The sequence below is a fragment of the Dermochelys coriacea genome, chromosome 2 (assembly GCF_009764565.3).
Source record: "Dermochelys coriacea isolate rDerCor1 chromosome 2, rDerCor1.pri.v4, whole genome shotgun sequence".
Classification (NCBI taxonomy): Eukaryota; Metazoa; Chordata; order Testudines; family Dermochelyidae; genus Dermochelys; species Dermochelys coriacea.
Window position 1 is genome coordinate 272,090,858 of NC_050069.1, and position 17,016 is coordinate 272,107,873.

The window sequence follows — 17,016 nt, forward strand, 5'->3', positions numbered from 1 at the left end:
AGGAACTACATTAGCTAACAGCAGTGGTAGGTTATATCTTCTGTGAAGAAGCCACTAGAGGAGGATGCAAAACACACTGGGTTATTTATACATGAGTAGCCTCACTTTACAGACAGCATGGCTAAGGCCAAAGATGTGCAGGTTCTTTCTGCGAGGCAGCATGGCTAAGGATCCGATTCTGTCAGAGGTCACAGATTCTTTGACTTTAATGGACCTTAATGACTTCTTCAGTTTCAGCCAGCCGCAGCGGTGGGGCTGGAGCAACTGTCAGCCCCTGCCCAGGAGTAGCAGACTAGGGCAGGAGCTGTGGCCCGGCTGGGTCAGCCCCCGCTGCAGGTGCAGCACCCAGGGCCAAAGCAGCAACTGGGCTGGGTCAGCCTTCATCACAGGAGCAGTGGCTGGGGCAGGAGCAGCAGCCAGCAATCAGCCCCTGGCAGGGCTCTGACTTTTAGTATACCCCCCCTCCCCCAGGTACTTTTAGCAAAAGCCAAGGACACATCACAGGCTTCCGTGACTTTTTGTTTGTTACCCACAACCTGTCCGTGACTTTTACTAAAAGTACTCATGACAAAATCTTAACCTCAGGCGGGGCTAAGCAGCTGTGTTACGCACCCAGCTCTGCAAAGGAGCAGGCTGATACTGGCCTGCTTCCCAGTGTGGGGCAACGAGGCCTTGGTCAGCAGAAAGGGAGGTGCACAGAGTGAACAGCACTCAGGAGAAGTGGTGAGGTAAGAACTCTCCTTCTCCTGACTCCTTGCCAAGTGCTGCTTTCCGTAGGCCAGGGGATTTCGATGAGGGAGTACAGCAGGTGAAGGGTCCATTTTGTCTTTATGCGGGGCGCTGTTCTGTGGGCCATGCGGAGGGTTCAGCGGGGTGGGAGGAGCGTGCTTAGTGCACATGGACAGCCCAGAAAAGGAAAGCGCAAGCCAACACCCAGCTGCCGTGAACGTGCTGTTGGGGACTGTCTGCTCTGCAGGTTAGAACTTGGCCACCTCTGACCGGGTTTTCCCAGAGACAGCGGAAGGTGCCTCCCTGATCCCCGGACTATCCTCTTGCCAACTTTCTAGTATCTGCTGCAGCCCCCGGAGGCAGGAGAGCTCTGTAGAGAAATGGTTTTTACCTGTTGGCAGCTGAGCTTGCTCTCCAAAAGAACCGCATTATGGAGACGCCCTGAATGAGCTAGCTAGAAGCAGGCACCGACTTGGCAAATCTCAGCCCATACTGCTCAAGTCCGGCAAAATCATTAGCAACGGGAAACTGGGGCTTATGACGGGTTGTGTCAGGCAACCGTAACTCTAGGCAGCACGGCCAGCCCCACTTGTAAATGTGTGCTCTGCTGCTGGCGGAGAAAGGGCAGATCTTACACCTCATTGCTGGGATCCCAGGTAGCAACTATGGCCAAACCCAAAGCCTGACGCTTTCTCTCTTTCTCTGCATCAGGAGCTGTGTGACTGGTTGTGTGGCCCTTGGGAGGTTGGTGTGTGGGCTGGGAGAAGGATCTCCTTCCCTGTGGGTCAGGCGGTGACTTGACAGCAGAAGTGTCCATCAAAGCACTGGGAGATCTGGGGGCCGGTAGAGGGGCGGCTGGTGCTGGGCCTGCCATGGTTGTAGTTGTAGCTGTTCTGCAGTACAAAGGGAAGCCCACTTGCATTCAGCCACCCTCTCTTGAGCCAGCAGGGCTCCAGCATCTGCTCTTCGCTCCCATCCAGTTCAAGGATGTTCAGTGATCCGCCTGGCGAACCCATGAATGCCACTGGATGGCAAGCTGGGGTGTGCAGTGCCTGGGCCCTCTGAGGTGGGCCTTGCTGCCCCAGCAGTAAGTGTGTGTGTCACCCGCACTGGCCTGGCTGATGTGCTGGCCCCATGTCGATGGGCCAGGCCCTCTAGTGATATTAGCACGGAGGGGGCAGGGCGCTTTCATACACATTTGTGTTGCAGGGCATCGTGGGGAACCTGTCCAGCGGCAAGTCGGCCTTGGTGCATCGCTACCTAACTGGCACATACGTGCAGGAGGAGTCCCCAGAAGGTAAGGGCCTCTTGCCCTCCTGAGGACTATCCCCATGCTGAGCTCTGGGCAGGGGAAGATGGGCTCTGACTCCTAGTCCCTGGCTTAAGAAGTGACCCCACAGCTAGACTTCTCTCTGGTCAATGCCAGCCTTACAGCTGCTCCCAGGCGCCTGCCTACCTGGCTGCCTTTCATCAGGTGTGTCCCTGGAGGCGTGCGCCCTCCATTCCCTCCCCCCCCCCCCCCGGCTCAGTGCACTGCTTTGCCTTGTCCCCAGGTGGCCGATTTAAGAAGGAGATCGTAGTGGATGGTCAGAGTTACCTGTTGCTGATTCGAGATGAAGGGGGCCCCCCTGAGCTCCAGGTAAGATCCCCCCCTCTCCCCCGCACTAATCCTGCCCCTTGAGAGCCCTGTGCAAGGAGTAGAGAGCTTCTGGGGAAGGAGAGGAGGCTGCTGGCCTCCAGTTCGGGAAGAGGCGTCAGGGGTTTGTGTCTCACAACAGGGTTGATGGGAGACCAGGAAACGCTTAAAAACTTCAGGGAGTGAATGGTGGGATCAGCACGGGGTGCTGACCCCAGTGCAGTGTGAGGGGCGCTGGGCTGCAGGGAGCGTGGCTGCAGGGCGTGGGGCAGGGGCTCAGTGGGGCAGGCGCTGGGCTGATGACGGGTGTCTCCTCCAGTTTGCCGCCTGGGTGGACGCCGTGGTATTTGTCTTCAGCCTGGAGGACGAGATCAGCTTCCAGACAGTGTATAATTACTACCTGCGGCTCTGCAGCTACCGCAGCACGGCCGAGGTGCCCATGGTCCTGGTGGGGACGCAAGGTGAGAGGGACCCAGGGCGAGCGCTGCCGGGACACCCCGGCATGCCAGGGCTAGCTGTGCCTGTAAGGGGCTCACAGGGACTCCGTATGGGGCCTGGGCTTTCACTTCTGGGAGGGCCAGTTGCTCCCCCCAACAAGCCTGTCCTACGCTGGGGTGGCAAAGCCCCTCCGGGAACATCAAACACCATGGCACACGGTGCCAGCTGCTGCCTCTCCCTCCCGCCACACCCCGGGCACCCTGAGGCATCCTGGCCACCCCTACCCCTGCTCTGGGCCACCCTGAGGTGTCCTGGCACGTCCACCACCCCCACTCTGGGCCATGCTGAGGCATCCCGGCACATCCCCTCACCCCCATCCCGACTCTGGGCCCCCCTGAGGTGTCTTGGCACCTCCCCCCCACACCCACCCCAAACCGTGGCCCCCCTGACTCAGTACCCCTCGCAGGAGGTTGGAGTCAGGCAGAGGGTGGAGAGGGGGTCTCAGGGCTGCACCCAGGGGCTTGCCTAGGATCTCAGCCCAAGCAGGCCCACATGGCCCAGCAAAGGCCGGTGTGATAGGCGAATGAATCTCTCGGGGCCCTGGGCAGAGACTGAAGGCGGTGGGGACGGGGAAACTTCTCCAGGTCCTGCCAGTGCTAGGTGCAGAGGAGGAGATGAGTCCTGACAGACCTGTCCAGGCTGGCACAGTGGGTTCGGGGGAAGGTGACTGGGTGCATGGGGGCTCCCGTGGGCCAGGCTGGCCAGGGGATTGGAGCTGGGAGGAGCTTTCCCTTCGGTCAGAATCGGGGGCACAAGGCAGAAGCTGGCTGTTTTGCAGCAGAAGGGGGCGAACGAGGAGCCTGTGGTACGTCCATGTTAGCCTGCAGCTGGCAGCCAGCATCCCAGCCTGGCAGCTGGCCTGGTGCTCGCGGGCTCCAGGTATCCTGTGGGCATGGCGGCTCAGGCTGTGGCTTGGGCTTTCAAGCCTTGGTGGTAGCAACACCTCTCAGACTGCAGTGGCCTAGAGCTAGTGTTAGCGTTACTGCCACTGCCTCACGCAGGATGCTTCATGCAGCCATGAGGCAGAGTCCTGCCTTGCAGGGTCCTGCATACATTAGCCAGCACACATGCAGGGCAGGGGGATGGAGGCGGGAGGGGTGGAGGACTTCGGCATGGACAGCCCTTTGATATGTGCCTTTGATTGTAGAGAGAAGGGCAGGGGCGGGTGGGGAGTGGGATTGCCAGAGGCCGGGGGGCGTTGTTCCGGGCATGGGAGTGGCAGTGGGGGCTGGAGGATGTGGCAGTGGGGTGCTGTAGCAGAGCTCCAGTGCTTGAGGAGGGTGTACTAAGCCAGCAAGATCAAGTTCCCCATGAAGGAGGGGAGTACAGAAATTCCTAGGGTCAGGCTACAAGGAATTAAAGCTAGAGGAGAATCGTCAGTGGTGTCTGCAGAGTGGGCAGCACAGCGAAGACAGTAACTTCCTGACCCAAGTCCTCGGGCCCCCGGGGTGGGCTGTGGAACCAGGGGATCTGGAGGCAGGCGTGGTGGGGAGGACGAGGGCTGCCAGGTTTCCAGTAACGTGCTATGGAACCCGGCTATCTCAGCCCGGGACAGAAGGGGCCTGGGCTTTGGAGCTGGTTCTCCCAGCCCTAGATGGGGCTGGAGGGTACCCTAGGAATGTGCTGTGGGACCCTGGTATTTTGGGGGGCTCCAGGGTGGGATGGGGGCATGGAAACCCGTTTTCTAATTCTTCCTCTCTCTGGTTTCTAGATGCTATCAGTGCCACAAATCCACGAGTCATCGATGACTCTCGGGCCCGCAAACTCTCCAACGATTTGAAGCGTTGCACGTACTACGAGACCTGTGCCACCTATGGCCTGAACGTCGAGAGAGTCTTCCAGGATGGTAACTGCAGCCCTGGGGCGGAGCAGAGCAGCGCAGCGCCTGTCCCTGCCCCCTCACTCTCCGGCAGATACGGGGCTCTGGCACTTGCAGCCCCGGATGCCTGTGACTGGCTCGCTGGAGTGCTTGTCTCTCCCAGAGGGCCTGTGTGAGGCAAAGGGATTGCGAGGCTGGAGAAATGGGTGGGAGGCAGGGAGAAAATCCACTTGAATCCTTTATATCTAGACATGCTGTGGGGAGGGGAGCAGCCAAACTGCTGGCCAGAGAAGCTGCTCCGACTAAGGCAACAGAGCACGGAAACAGCTGGGGTAAAATGCTGCTGCTGTCACTTGCACGGAGCAGAGGGCTCCAGGGGCTTGCTTGGGAGCCTTCCTTGGGAGAGACGCTGCAAAGGCTGCTCTCCCTTCCCACCCCGTCTCTCCAGGGTGAGCTTGGCAGGGAGCCCAGCGGGACAGCCTGCACAGAGCTGTGTGGCTGGATGGATTGGAGCTGCGTGCAGGGGAATGGGAGGAGGAGAATTGTGCCCCCAAAGGAAGGGGCTGCAGGCCTAGAGGGTGGCATGGAAGGAGGTCTGGAAAGGACAGTGCACTGCTGACATGGGAGAGGCTTGTTGGAGCAAGGGGCAGCTGAAGTGGAGCTGCAAGGAACACAATGGTGCAATGCAATCCACTGCAGCCAGGCTTGATTTCTTTCTCGCTTGGTCCTAGAAGAGGGAAGCGTGGTCTAGTGGGCAGGGCCCCGGCTGACTGTCACTAACTGGGTGAGTCCTTCCCCTTTTGTAAGATAGGTAATGATCCTGCTCCCCCTCTGCAAAGCCTCTTGTGCTCCAGGGAAAGGGCTATCCAAGAGCTGAGGGTTAGGGTTTGGGGATTCACCTTCTCGGTGACAGGACCCATTGAAGTAAGAAAAGGAAGTGTAGCAGTGATAACCCTGGTATTGAATCGTGCGCCTTTGGGAGGCTGGCAGGGAATACTTGGTCTTGACAGGCCGTGTGTGCAGGGTGGGGAGGAGCCAGATTTTCTTTGCTTTAGATTGTAATCAAGCGTTCAGTGCTTTAGGACTCCTAGGGAGTGCTGACATCCCCCCCCCCCCCCCAAGAAACACTGCTCTGACCATACTGCTTCACTGCCATTAGGCTAAATGACTTCCTACCGAGGGGTCATCCAGATATGTGGGATGGACTGACCTAGAGAGAGCATGCTATGGCCAAGAGGGGGTGGCAGAAGTGATGGCTCTAAAATGGCTGGGATCCAGAGCCTGCTATCAAGAGGAGGTCTGGACAGTTAGGTTGTAGTGGAGACCTGGATGAAACATGGATAAGGGATCATCTGACGACACAGGCCAGTGGGCCTGGGCAAGGTGTGTTCTGGGAGATTATGGGAACTGGCTAACTGAATTTACCAGACACTGCCAATTCGTGCACTTGGGACACGCCAGTCTGCACCCCAGTTTCAGCTCCAGGTGAAGTGTCCGTGACAGCTGGCACCTGCCTGCATGTCTCACCCTCTCTCTAGAACAGTGGGAGAGAGTAGGTGTGAGCCCCTGGAGTGTGAGCAGTGTGGAGGGGCTCGCAGGGGGAGATCTGGCCTGACAAACTAAGTTGTTTCTGGACAGGATCCAAAGGGAAGCAGGTTCATGGGAAGTGTCTGGTACCTGGTGTCACTAAATCTGACTTGGAAATTCATTGAAATCAGCTGGGGCACGGCCCTCTGCCTTGGGCCGGGGCTGGCTGCAGGGCAGTTCAGCAGATACGGATCCGCAACAAAGGGGTGAGTTGAAGAAGGTGTCTAATGTGGGCCACAGGGCTGCCAGCCCAGCCCAGCACAGACACTGACTACCTTTGGGCAAGTTGCTTCACCTCTCAGCCTGTGAAGTGGGGCTCGTGACCCTAAGCTCCCTCCTGGGGCTGGGAGGACTTGGGGGCAGTGTTGGCAAAGTGTTGGGGCTGGGTTTTCAGTCGTGATCTGGAAGGACGCTGCAAGGTGTTGGTCTGCCGGGAGGAGCAGCAAACGCAGTCAAGCCCGGGAAGTGATCCAGAGGGGGTGAGATGCCTTGGAAGGAAATAGCAGAATGGGGCATGGAGAGTGCTGGGTTGTAGCAAGGGCTCCTGGTGTTTCAGCCCCAATGCAGGCTAACCCTGCTGAGTGCGGCCATCTGTGACTCCCTGGCTACCGCACCCACGGATGCCTGGGCATCACCTGCACGAGGGCTTCCAGCCGTGGAGCTGAGCTGGTGACTGCAATGCTAGGGGAGCTGAGCCAGAACATGCAGTAATGCCCCGGGACACGGGGCTGTGGGCCGGGAGTGAGTGGGGCAGACAGCAGAGCAGCAGACCTGGTGAAGCATTACCGACACTAGAGAGGTGACACTAACCACTGTGTGCTTGCACTACCCGGAGCACACTTGTCTGCACGTTGCACAGTGAGATCACACTCCCTGGGAGTTAGATTTGCTTCCCCTTCCACTAGTGCAGGGCCTGGATGGAAGGGGATCACTGGTCTCATAGCCCCGGCGTGCAAACTGTCCTCCCACTACCATCCCATGGTGCACTGGCCAGGCCTGCCTAGCTCTGTTAGTAGCCAATATCTGCTAGGGATAAACAAGTTCAGATCAGCAGGCCCAGATAACAGGCATCCAGCAGTCCTACCAGGGCTGGCTGAGGAGATCTCTGACCCACAGTTGATAGTTTTTAATAAATCTTAGAATGCTGGGGACATTCCAGGAGACTGGAGGAGTATCACTGTTGTGCCAATATTCAGAAAGGCAAGAGGGATGATGTGGGCCCATTAGCCTGGCACCCGTCCTGGAGAAAGTGAGACAGGATTCGTTGGATAAATCGAAGGAATATCATTAATGCCAGTCGAGATGGGTTTATGGAAAATAGGTCTCCTCAAACACACCTGGTGTCATTCTAGGATGAGATTCCAAGAGTGCTTGATAAAGGTGATTGTGTATGTACAAGACTTGGCATTTGCAAGGCATCAGACGTAAAGCTTTGTCTCCACTTACAGAACTGTCCTGGTGCAGCTCCGCCCCGTCACACTTAATGAAGATGCTCCTACGTCGATGGGTGAGGTGTTGGCGAAGGTGTCCCACCTCCCCGAGAGGCAGTAGCTAGATTGGCAGGAGAAGCGCTCCCATCGAGATAGTGATAAGCGCCTTGTAATGTAGCTATACCGACATAAGTAGGTAGCATAGAGCAGGGCTTAGGGCGTGTCCATATGGAGGCTGTAGTGTAGATGTAGCCTGGGTTGGCATAACTGATGTCACTTGGGTGTGACTAAACCGCCCCCTGAACGACATGAGTTACACCACCAGAAGTGCCGGTGTGCACAGTGCTGTCAGCAAGAGAGCTTCTCCCGCCAACACAGCTCCTGCCGCTCATGGAGGTGGTTTTATTATAGCGACGGAAGAGCTCTCTCCTGTCGGCATCGCGTGTTTTTGCCAGATGCGCCATATTGGTGCCGCTGCAGCGCTGTACGTGTAGACATGCCTTCAGTGCGCAGCAAGCTGGGTGTAAATCTAGAGAAACCTAGCCTGCTGCACAGCGCCCTATCGGTCCCCGAGGGCTGACACGGCAGTAGGTCAGAGCGCACTCCAGCGCCAGTACTGCACGGCAGCAGGGCCTGCTTGGCCAGTTAGTGTGCGTCAGGCTAGTCTGCTTTAGATTGACACTCCAGCCTGCTGCATGCCGTCTCCCTGTGGAGCAGCCCCTCATACTTCTTGTATGGATTTAGATGGACTATGTGGGCCAAATGTAAGAATGGCCCTACTGGGTCAGACCAAAGGTCCATCTAGTCCAGGATCCTGTCTTCCGACATCAGCGAGTGCCAGGTGCCCCAGAGGGAATGAACAGAACAGGGAATCATCCAGTGATCTGTCCTCTGTCGCCCACTCCCAGCTTCTGGCAAACCGAGGCTTGGGACACAGTGTAAGGTGTAAGCACGACCCAGTCGCTGTCCAACATAAAACAGCTTTAAACAAGGTTTGAGGTTTGGTATCCAGAGACCGCAGCCTGCTTAGCACCATGGCAAACACTCCATTAAAAACTCCTGTTAACCTTGTATTAAAGCCACAGAAAAGAAGGAATAATAGTTACAGCACCCGAAATGTTAAGTATTAAATCAGGCTCTCATTTTAACAACATTCCTTGTCCCTTTCCCTTTAGCTGGGGGGAGATTTTAGAAGGAATCCTTGTTTGACCGTCACTGAGATGGTATCACAGATGGTAATAATGGAACACAGACATAGTTAGATAGATGAGCTAAAGCGGTGGTTGTTGCTATTGTTGCTAAAGTCTGATCCCATTTCCTAAAAGATAAAACAAGGCAAACACACGTGAAAGGGGAGAGAAAAGCAAAGGGAGAGAAAATGCAGCTTCTGTGTTAGCTGTCAATTTTCACTTGCACCCTCCTCCTGCTGGAGAAACGGGCCAGTGCGTAGTCTGATCAGCCACTCTGAGGCCTTGCAAACTTGTACCAGGAACAGGCTGTCAGGCCATCGCTTTTAGCTGCCTCTTTCAGGTCTCAGGCTGTGGCCGTGTTGCAAAATACCCCGTTTTGGCCAGCCAAGCCGGTCTCCTGTTAGACAGAAGGGAAAAGGAGAGGGCTATGAAAAAGGAGGAGTGAGGTTGGGAAGGGGAAGGACACGTGGAGGATGGGGGGGAAAGAGCCCAAGTCTCACATCGCAGGTGGCATTCGGGAATATCTGGCGCTGGTGTCATCTGGCTCCCTCTCTGTGGCCCAGTCTGGCCAGCACATCTCTCAGGATTAGATGGTCTGGGGTCCCAGCAGACGGTGGGGGAGGCAGTCATGTGGATGAAGCATGCTCCAGTCACCAATTTCCCCCCCAAAGTCTCTTTCATTAAGGGCCTGAAAAGGAGGTGGTGGGTGGAATAGCCCATCCTCTCATTGTTTTGCCCATCAGCTGGGCCTAATTGCTGACATGCCAATTTTGGTTCACTGATTTTCGATCTCACACAGTCTTGTTTACCAGACATGTTTTTAACATAGTCCTTGAGTTATGTCAGCAGGCTTTTTGTTTGAACTAATTCAGTTTTTCTGTCTCCCTTTTGTACCTTTTCCCACCAAAATTATTTGTTTTAGCTTATTGTGACATTTTGTGAACTTTCAATCACTTCTTACAATGAGAATTAATTTGTAGGCCCAATTATTACAGCCCACATGCGACATTCTGATTAAAATGTCAGCACTATCCAGTATCAGTGAAGTGCACATCAGATGGATCAAGAGCTGGCTGATATCTAAAATGTAAAAAGAAAAGGAGTACTTGTGGCACCTTAGAGACTAACAAATTTATTAGAGCATAAGCTTTCGTGAGCTACAGCTCACTTCATCGGATGCATTTGGTGGAAAAAGTTTTTTCCACCAAATGCATCCGATGAAGTGAGCTGTAGCTCACGAAAGCTTATGCTCTAATAAATTTGTTAGTCTCTAAGGTGCCACAAGTACTCCTTTTCTTTTTGCGAATACAGACTAACACGGCTGCTACTCTGAAATCTAAAATGTAGTTATCAATAGAGAGTTACCATTGAATGGTGGGGTCCACAGGGATTGGTACTTGGCCCAACGCTAGTCAACATTTTCATCAGCGACCTGGAAGTCCATATAAAATTAATGCTGATAAAATGTGTGGACAACTTGAAGATTGGTGTCGGAGGAGATCAGACTAGATGATGATGAGGTCTCTTCTGGACTTAGTCTATGAGTTTCCAGTGTGATGCTAGGCAAGAGCATTAGTGCGATCTTTGCATGTATAAACAGGAACAGGAGTAGGGAAGCGATGTTACCTCTGTACAGAGTTGGTGAGACTGATACGGGAACACTGCAACCAGTTCTGGTGTCCACATTTTTAAAAGCTGCAGAGGGTTCAGAAAAGAGAGAGAAATGATTCACGGGCTGGAGAAAATGCCTGGCAGTGAGAGGCCCCAGGAGCTCAATTTGTGTAGCTTCTCACAAAGATGACTGAGAAGTGACTTGATTACAGTGTAGAAGTACCTGGGCACTAGAGGGCTCTATACTCTAGTGGAGACAGGCAGAACACTGGCTGGAAGCTGAAACCTGACACATTCAAACTAGAAATGAGGTACACATTTTTAACAGTTTCAGAGTAGCAGCCATGTTAGTCTGTATTCGCAAAAAGAAAAGGAGTACTTGTGGCACCTTAGAGACTAACAAATTTATTAGAGCATAAGCTTTCGTGAGCTACAGCATCCGATGAAGTGAGCTGTAGCTCACGAAAGCTTATGCTCTAATAAATTTGTTAGTCTCTAAGGTGCCACAAGTACTCCTTTTATTTTTAACATGCGATTAACCACGGCAACAAACTCCCCAGGGAAGTGGTGAGTTCTCATTTCTGGATGTCTCTAGATCCAGACTAGGGGCCTTTCTGGAAGATGCTTTATCTAAGTGCCAGTGACTGGGTTCAATGCAGGGGTCTCAGGGTGAAACAGAATGATCCGTCAGACATAGGAGGTCAGATGATCTGTGGTCCTTTCTAAGATTAAACGTTATGAGTCTGTGACCCGTCTGGTCTGCTTCCTTCACTCTGCTGCACAGGGATCAAGTTTTCTACGGTCTCCTCCATGTGCAATAGCACTGCAGGTGCCATGGAACTCAATTTTTGTCACCATTTTGCCAACAACATCCTGAATGATGATGATTCCCTTCTACTCCGGTTGCTGACATGTCTTGGAGGCCTTCCTTTGAGTGTGCGGCTAACGGTAACCGATGTGCAGGCAACGGGGAGACAGGCTATGCTGAATTCACTCTGCTCTGCTCTGTTCTGCTCTGGGCTCTGGAGAGCTGTGGAGAAGGGTAGGGTCATCGGTTCTGGTGTGTTAGGGTCAGGGTAGCAGGGGTGAAGCAGCGGGACTTTTGACTTTAGCAAAGCTTTTGACACGGTCTCCCACAGCATTCTTGTCAGCAAGTTAAGGAAGTATGGGCTGGATGAATGCACTATAAGGTGGGTAGAAAGCTGGCTAGATTGTCGGGCTCAACGGGTAGTGATCAATGGCTCCATGTCTAGTTGGCAGCCGGTGTCAAGTGGAGTGCCCCAGGGGTCGGTCCTGGGGCCCGTTTTGTTCAATATCTTCATAAATGATCTGGAGGATGGTGTGGATTGCACTCTCAGCAAATTTGCGGATGATACTAAACTGGGAGGAGTGGTAGATACGCTGGAGGGGAGGGATAGGATACAGAAGGACCTAGACAAATTGGAAGATTGGGCCAAAAGAAATCTAATGAGGTTCAATAAGGATAAGTGCAGGGTCCTGCACTTAGGATGGAAGAATCCAATGCACCGCTACAGACTAGGGACCGAATGGCTCGGCAGCAGTTCTGCGGAAAAGGACCTAGGGGTGACAGTGGACGAGAAGCTGGATATGAGTCAGCAGTGTGCCCTTGTTGCCAAGAAGGCCAATGGCATTTTGGGATGTATAAGTAGGGGCATAGCGAGCAGATCGAGGGACGTGATTGTTCCCCTCTATTCGACACTGGTGAGGCCTCATCTGGAGTACTGTGTCCAGTTTTGGGCCCCACACTACAAGAAGGATGTGGATAAATTGGAAAGAGTACAGCGAAGGGCAACAAAAATGATTAGGGGTCTAGAGCACATGACTTATGAGGAGAGGCTGAGGGAGCTGGGATTGTTTAGTCTGCAGAAGAGAAGAATGAGGGGGGATTTGATAGCTGCTTTCAACTACCTGAAAGGGGGTTTCAAAGAGGATGGCTCTAGACTGTTCTCAATGGTAGCAGATGACAGAACGAGGAGTAATGGTCTCAAGTTGCAATGGGGGAGGTTTAGATTGGATATTAGGAAAAACTTTTTCACTAAGAGGGTGGTGAAACACTGGAATGCGTTACCTAGGGAGGTGGTAGAATCTCCTTCCTTAGAGGTTTTTAAGGTCAGGCTTGACAAAGCCCTGGCTGGGATGATTTAACTGGGACTTGGTCCTGCTTTGAGCAGGGGGTTGGACTAGATGACCTTCTGGGGTCCCTTCCAACCCTGATATTCTATGATTCTATGATTCTATGACCCCTCAGCTCTCTGGAATGAATTCTAAATGTTCGTTTTCTGCCAGCCTGAGATGCAGCGGGACAGCACAAAGCCTTCCTGCACTGCTGCGGCCATAGACCGCAGGATCCTGAGGAGAGAGTGCTGGGTCTGTGAAATGGGGAGCACAGAGACAAGGGGTGTGGTTGAGATATTGCTGGGATGCCAGGATCTGTTCATTGAGTCTCTGGAACTGGACACAGTAGCAGAAACAGTGACCAAGCCAGTTTGGCAGGAGGAGGAGCCCGCTAGAGCAGGTAAGCAGCGTGTGCTCTGGGGCCCGATGCTGCCGGCTCGGGGAGAGCTGCCCTTAGCGTTGGATGAAGGAGCAGTTACGATCTTGTCTGAGTGCGCAGCAATGTGTCTCTCCCCATGTCCTGCTAGTCCCTGCTCCCCATCCATCACTGCTCAGCCCCTCCCCACCTGACCCCCTTCAGTGCTCCTGGTTATCTCTCCGCTATTATAAGAACATAAGTACATAAGACCACCTGATCAGGATTTTGGGTAGTGACTATGAAATGTTCAGGTTGATTAGAGAGGCTATTAAAATAAAAAACTCAATAATAATGGGGGATTTCAGCTATCCCCATATTGACTGGGTACATATCACCTCAGGATGGGATGCAGAGTTAAAGTTTCTTGACACCTTAAATGACTGCTCCTTGGAGCAGCTGGTCCTGGAACCCACCAGAGGAGAGGCAATTCTTGATTTAGTCCTAAGTGAGCACAGGATCAGGTCCAAGAGGTGAATAGAACTTGACCGCTTGGTAACAGTGACCATAATATAATTAAATTTAACATCCTTGTGGCAGGGAAAACACCACAGCAGCCCACCACTGTAGCTTTTAATTTCAGAAAGGGGAACTACACAAAAATGAGGAGGTTAGTGAAACAGAAATTAAAAGGTACAGCACCAAAAGTGAAATCTCTGCAAGCTGCATGGAAACTTTTTAAAGACGCCATAATAGAGGCTCAACCTCAATGTGTATCCCAAATTAAAAAACATAGAGAACCAAAAAGCACCACTGTGGCTAAACAACAAAGTAAAAGAAGCAGTGAGAGGCAAAAAGGCATCCTTTAAAAAGTGGAAGTTAAATCCCAGTGAGGAAAATAGAAAGAAGCATAAACACTGGCAAATGAAGTGTAAAAATATAATTAGGAAGGCCAAAAAAGAATTTGAAGAACTGTTAGCCAAAGACTTAAATAATAGCAAAAATTTTTTTAAGTAGATCAGAAGCAGGAAGCCTGCTAAACAACCAGTGGGGCCACTGGATGATCGAGATGCTAAAGGAGCACTCAAGGACAATAAGGCCATTGCAGAGTAACTAAATGAATTCTTTGCATCGGTCTTCATGGCTGAGGATGTGAGGGAGATTCCCACACCTGAGCCTTTCTTTTTAGGTGACAAATCTGAGGAATTGTCCCAAATTGAGGTGTCATTAGAGCAGGTTTTGGAACAAATTGATAAACTAAACAGTAATAAGCCACCAGGACCAGACGATATGCACCCAAGAGTTTTGAAGGAACTCAAGTGTGAAATTATTTAGTCTGCATAAGAGAAGAATGAGGGGGGATTTGATAGTAGCCTTCAACTACCTGAAGGGGGGTTCCAAAGAGGATGGAGCTCAGCTGTTCTTGGTGGCAGGTAACAGAATAAGGAGCAATGGTCTCAAGTTGCAGTGGGGGAGGTCTAGGTTGGATATTAGGAAACACTATTTCACTAGGAGGGTGGTGAAGCACTGGAATGGGTTCCCTAGGGAGGGGGGTGGAATCTCCTTCCTTTGAGATTTTTAAGGTCAGGCTTGACAAAGCCCTGGCTGGGATGATTTAGTTGGGGATTGGTCCTGCTCTGAGCAGGGGGTTGGACTGGATGACCTCCTGAGGTCTCTTCCAACCCTGGAAGAGTTCTATGATTCTGATGCACATGATCCTCTTAGCTGCTGGCACTCAGCATGCACCTGTTGTTGTCTTGGTGGTGAAGCGTCTCCAGCAAAGCTTTGTTCCCTTAGAGTGGGCGGGTACAGGTGCAGGTGCTTCTCAGTGTCAGGATCTTCCCTGGCTCGGAGGAAATCAGTGCCATGACCAAGGCCACCAGCACTGGGGGCTCTCTGCTCCAGCAGACCCTTGTTTTGAGAGCGCTTCTGCACTGTGCTGAGCTGACCTCTACACAAGGGCCCTTTTGTGCTGGACTTGTTGGTGCTGCTCTGGCAGAGGCGAGTTGTTAGCCTGAGTCCAGGGAGCATGTGGAAAAATTCCTGCAAGACATGCTGAGAGCGGCTGCAGCTTTGCCCATCTCGCCAGTCCCAAGGGCTTGGACTCTTCCTTCTGCCTGTGGCCAGCGCCAGAGCATACGATCAGGCTCCTGTATGTGCACCGTTGAGTCCGACACCACCAGAGACGGAGTCTTCGTCCTTCCAGTGTTGGAGAGGTTCCTCAGAAATGTGTGAGGCAGAGCTGATGCATCATCTGCACCACGTGTCACCTTCAGCATCAAGGCTGCAAATCTGGCGTGTTGCTTGAAAACCACTGAGATTTCTGACTTCTGCTTCCCTGCCTGCCTGCTGGGGCCTAGCAGCTTGCGGTGGAATCCCATCCAGTTGCTAGATCTCGTTCAGCTTGGATGCGTGAACCAGTTTCACCCCATTGCGTGGCAGGGATCCCTCCTGAGGAGCTCCTCAGACAGGTTTTCTCATCCAGCATGAGAAACTGCCTCTTCCCATTGTGGCCCTCCAGAGACTGACTTTATTGGCCAAACGGGACAGTCTCTATGCAAAAGAATAAATGGACACAAATCAGACATCAAGAATTGTAACATTCAAAAACCAGTAGGAGAACACTTCAATCTCCCTGGACACTCAATAACAGACTTAAAAGTGGCAATTCTTCAACAAAAAAAACTTCAAAAACAGACTTCAACGAGAAACTGCAGAACTAGAATTAATTTGCAAACTGGAAACCTTCAAATTCGGCCTGAATAAAGACTGGGAGTGGTTGGATCACTACAAAAAGTAATTTTCCCTCTGCTGATACTCACACCTTCTTGTCAGTTGTTGGGAATGAGCAACGTCCACCCTGATTGCATTGGCCTCGTTAACACTACAAAGGTAATTTTCCCTCTGTTGATATTCGCCCCTTCTTGTCAACTGTTGAGGATAGGCCACTTCCACCTTAATTGAACTGGCCTCATTAGCACTGATCTCCTACTTGGTAAGGCAAATCCCATCTTTTCATGTGCTGTAATATATATACTGCTTACTGTATTTTTCACTCCATGCATCTGATGAAGTGGGTTATATCCCACGAAAGCTTATGCCCAAATAAATTTGTTAGCCTCTAAGGTGCCACAAGGACTCCTCCATTGTTTTTGCTGATACAGACTAACACGACAACCACTCTGAAGCCTAGCTTCCTTGGGAAGTTCCATGTGTTGCCCTGTCCCCTCAAAACTGGCTTGGAGCTTTCAGCGTAAGGATGCCTGTGTCTGTGTGGCTGTCAGAATGACAGCTCTCTCTGTGGAGGGACAGCATCTGTTCTCAGTGCAAGGGGCTGCATCAAGGGGAGTCACCAAATGCCTGGGAGGGCTCATGTCCATCTCAGGTGTCAAGACGTTCCCATCGCTAGACAAGTGGCTAGTTTGTCCCCGTTCTCCCCAGGCATTTTAGGAATCATTCAAGGTGTTCCAGGCCCTCAGTCTCTGGATTCGAGACAAGTCCACTCTCGTGCCTGCCCAAAGAATCTCCTTCTTGGGGCCATCGAGGGCTCAGGCTAGGCCAAGGCAATTCTTCCAGGGATGTTTGGCAGTTACCCTTCTCCTGAGAGAGGATCCTTGGAGATCAGTGTGAGTCTGCCGGGGACTAAGGGACACTTGGTTTCTTCACACATTCGTTGGTGTGGTTGCAAATGAGGCTGCGACAGCCCTGGCTGGCAGCAGGATTCACGCTCAGTGCAGATGATGAGGCAGTGCTCCCTGGGCCACCTCTTGGTGGGAGCTCCTGGATGCCAGGCTGAAGGGAGTGCAGCTGAGTTCTCTGAGCCCCTACATTGGGATCATCACCGAGGCTGTGGCTGGTTCCCCAGAGTGGACAGCTCGTGGCAGTGAGATGTTTGGGTAGCAGCGTCTGGAACTGAGTGCTGGGAGATAGGCTGTAAAATCGTCTGTGCAGCTGCTCAGGGGATGTGACCAGGCTTTGAGCAGGGGGTTGGACTAGATGACCTTCTGGGGTCCCTTCCAACCCTG

The 17,016-nt window shown here is 52.7% G+C and overlaps 1 protein-coding gene across 4 annotated transcripts in view; it reads left to right on the top strand.

Moving 5' to 3' along the window:
* Nucleotides 1–17,016, top strand: part of AGAP3 (ArfGAP with GTPase domain, ankyrin repeat and PH domain 3) — a 243,096-nt gene that overhangs the window by 110,388 nt on the left and 115,692 nt on the right. For all 4 annotated transcript variants that reach the window (XM_038388865.2, XM_038388867.2, XM_043509842.1 and 1 more), the window contains exons 3-6: nt 1,939–2,026; nt 2,283–2,368; nt 2,685–2,826; nt 4,575–4,709. In XM_038388865.2, coding sequence (XP_038244793.1) covers nt 1,939–2,026; nt 2,283–2,368; nt 2,685–2,826; nt 4,575–4,709 — 451 coding nt within the window. The remainder of the gene's footprint in view (nt 1–1,938; nt 2,027–2,282; nt 2,369–2,684; nt 2,827–4,574; nt 4,710–17,016) is intronic.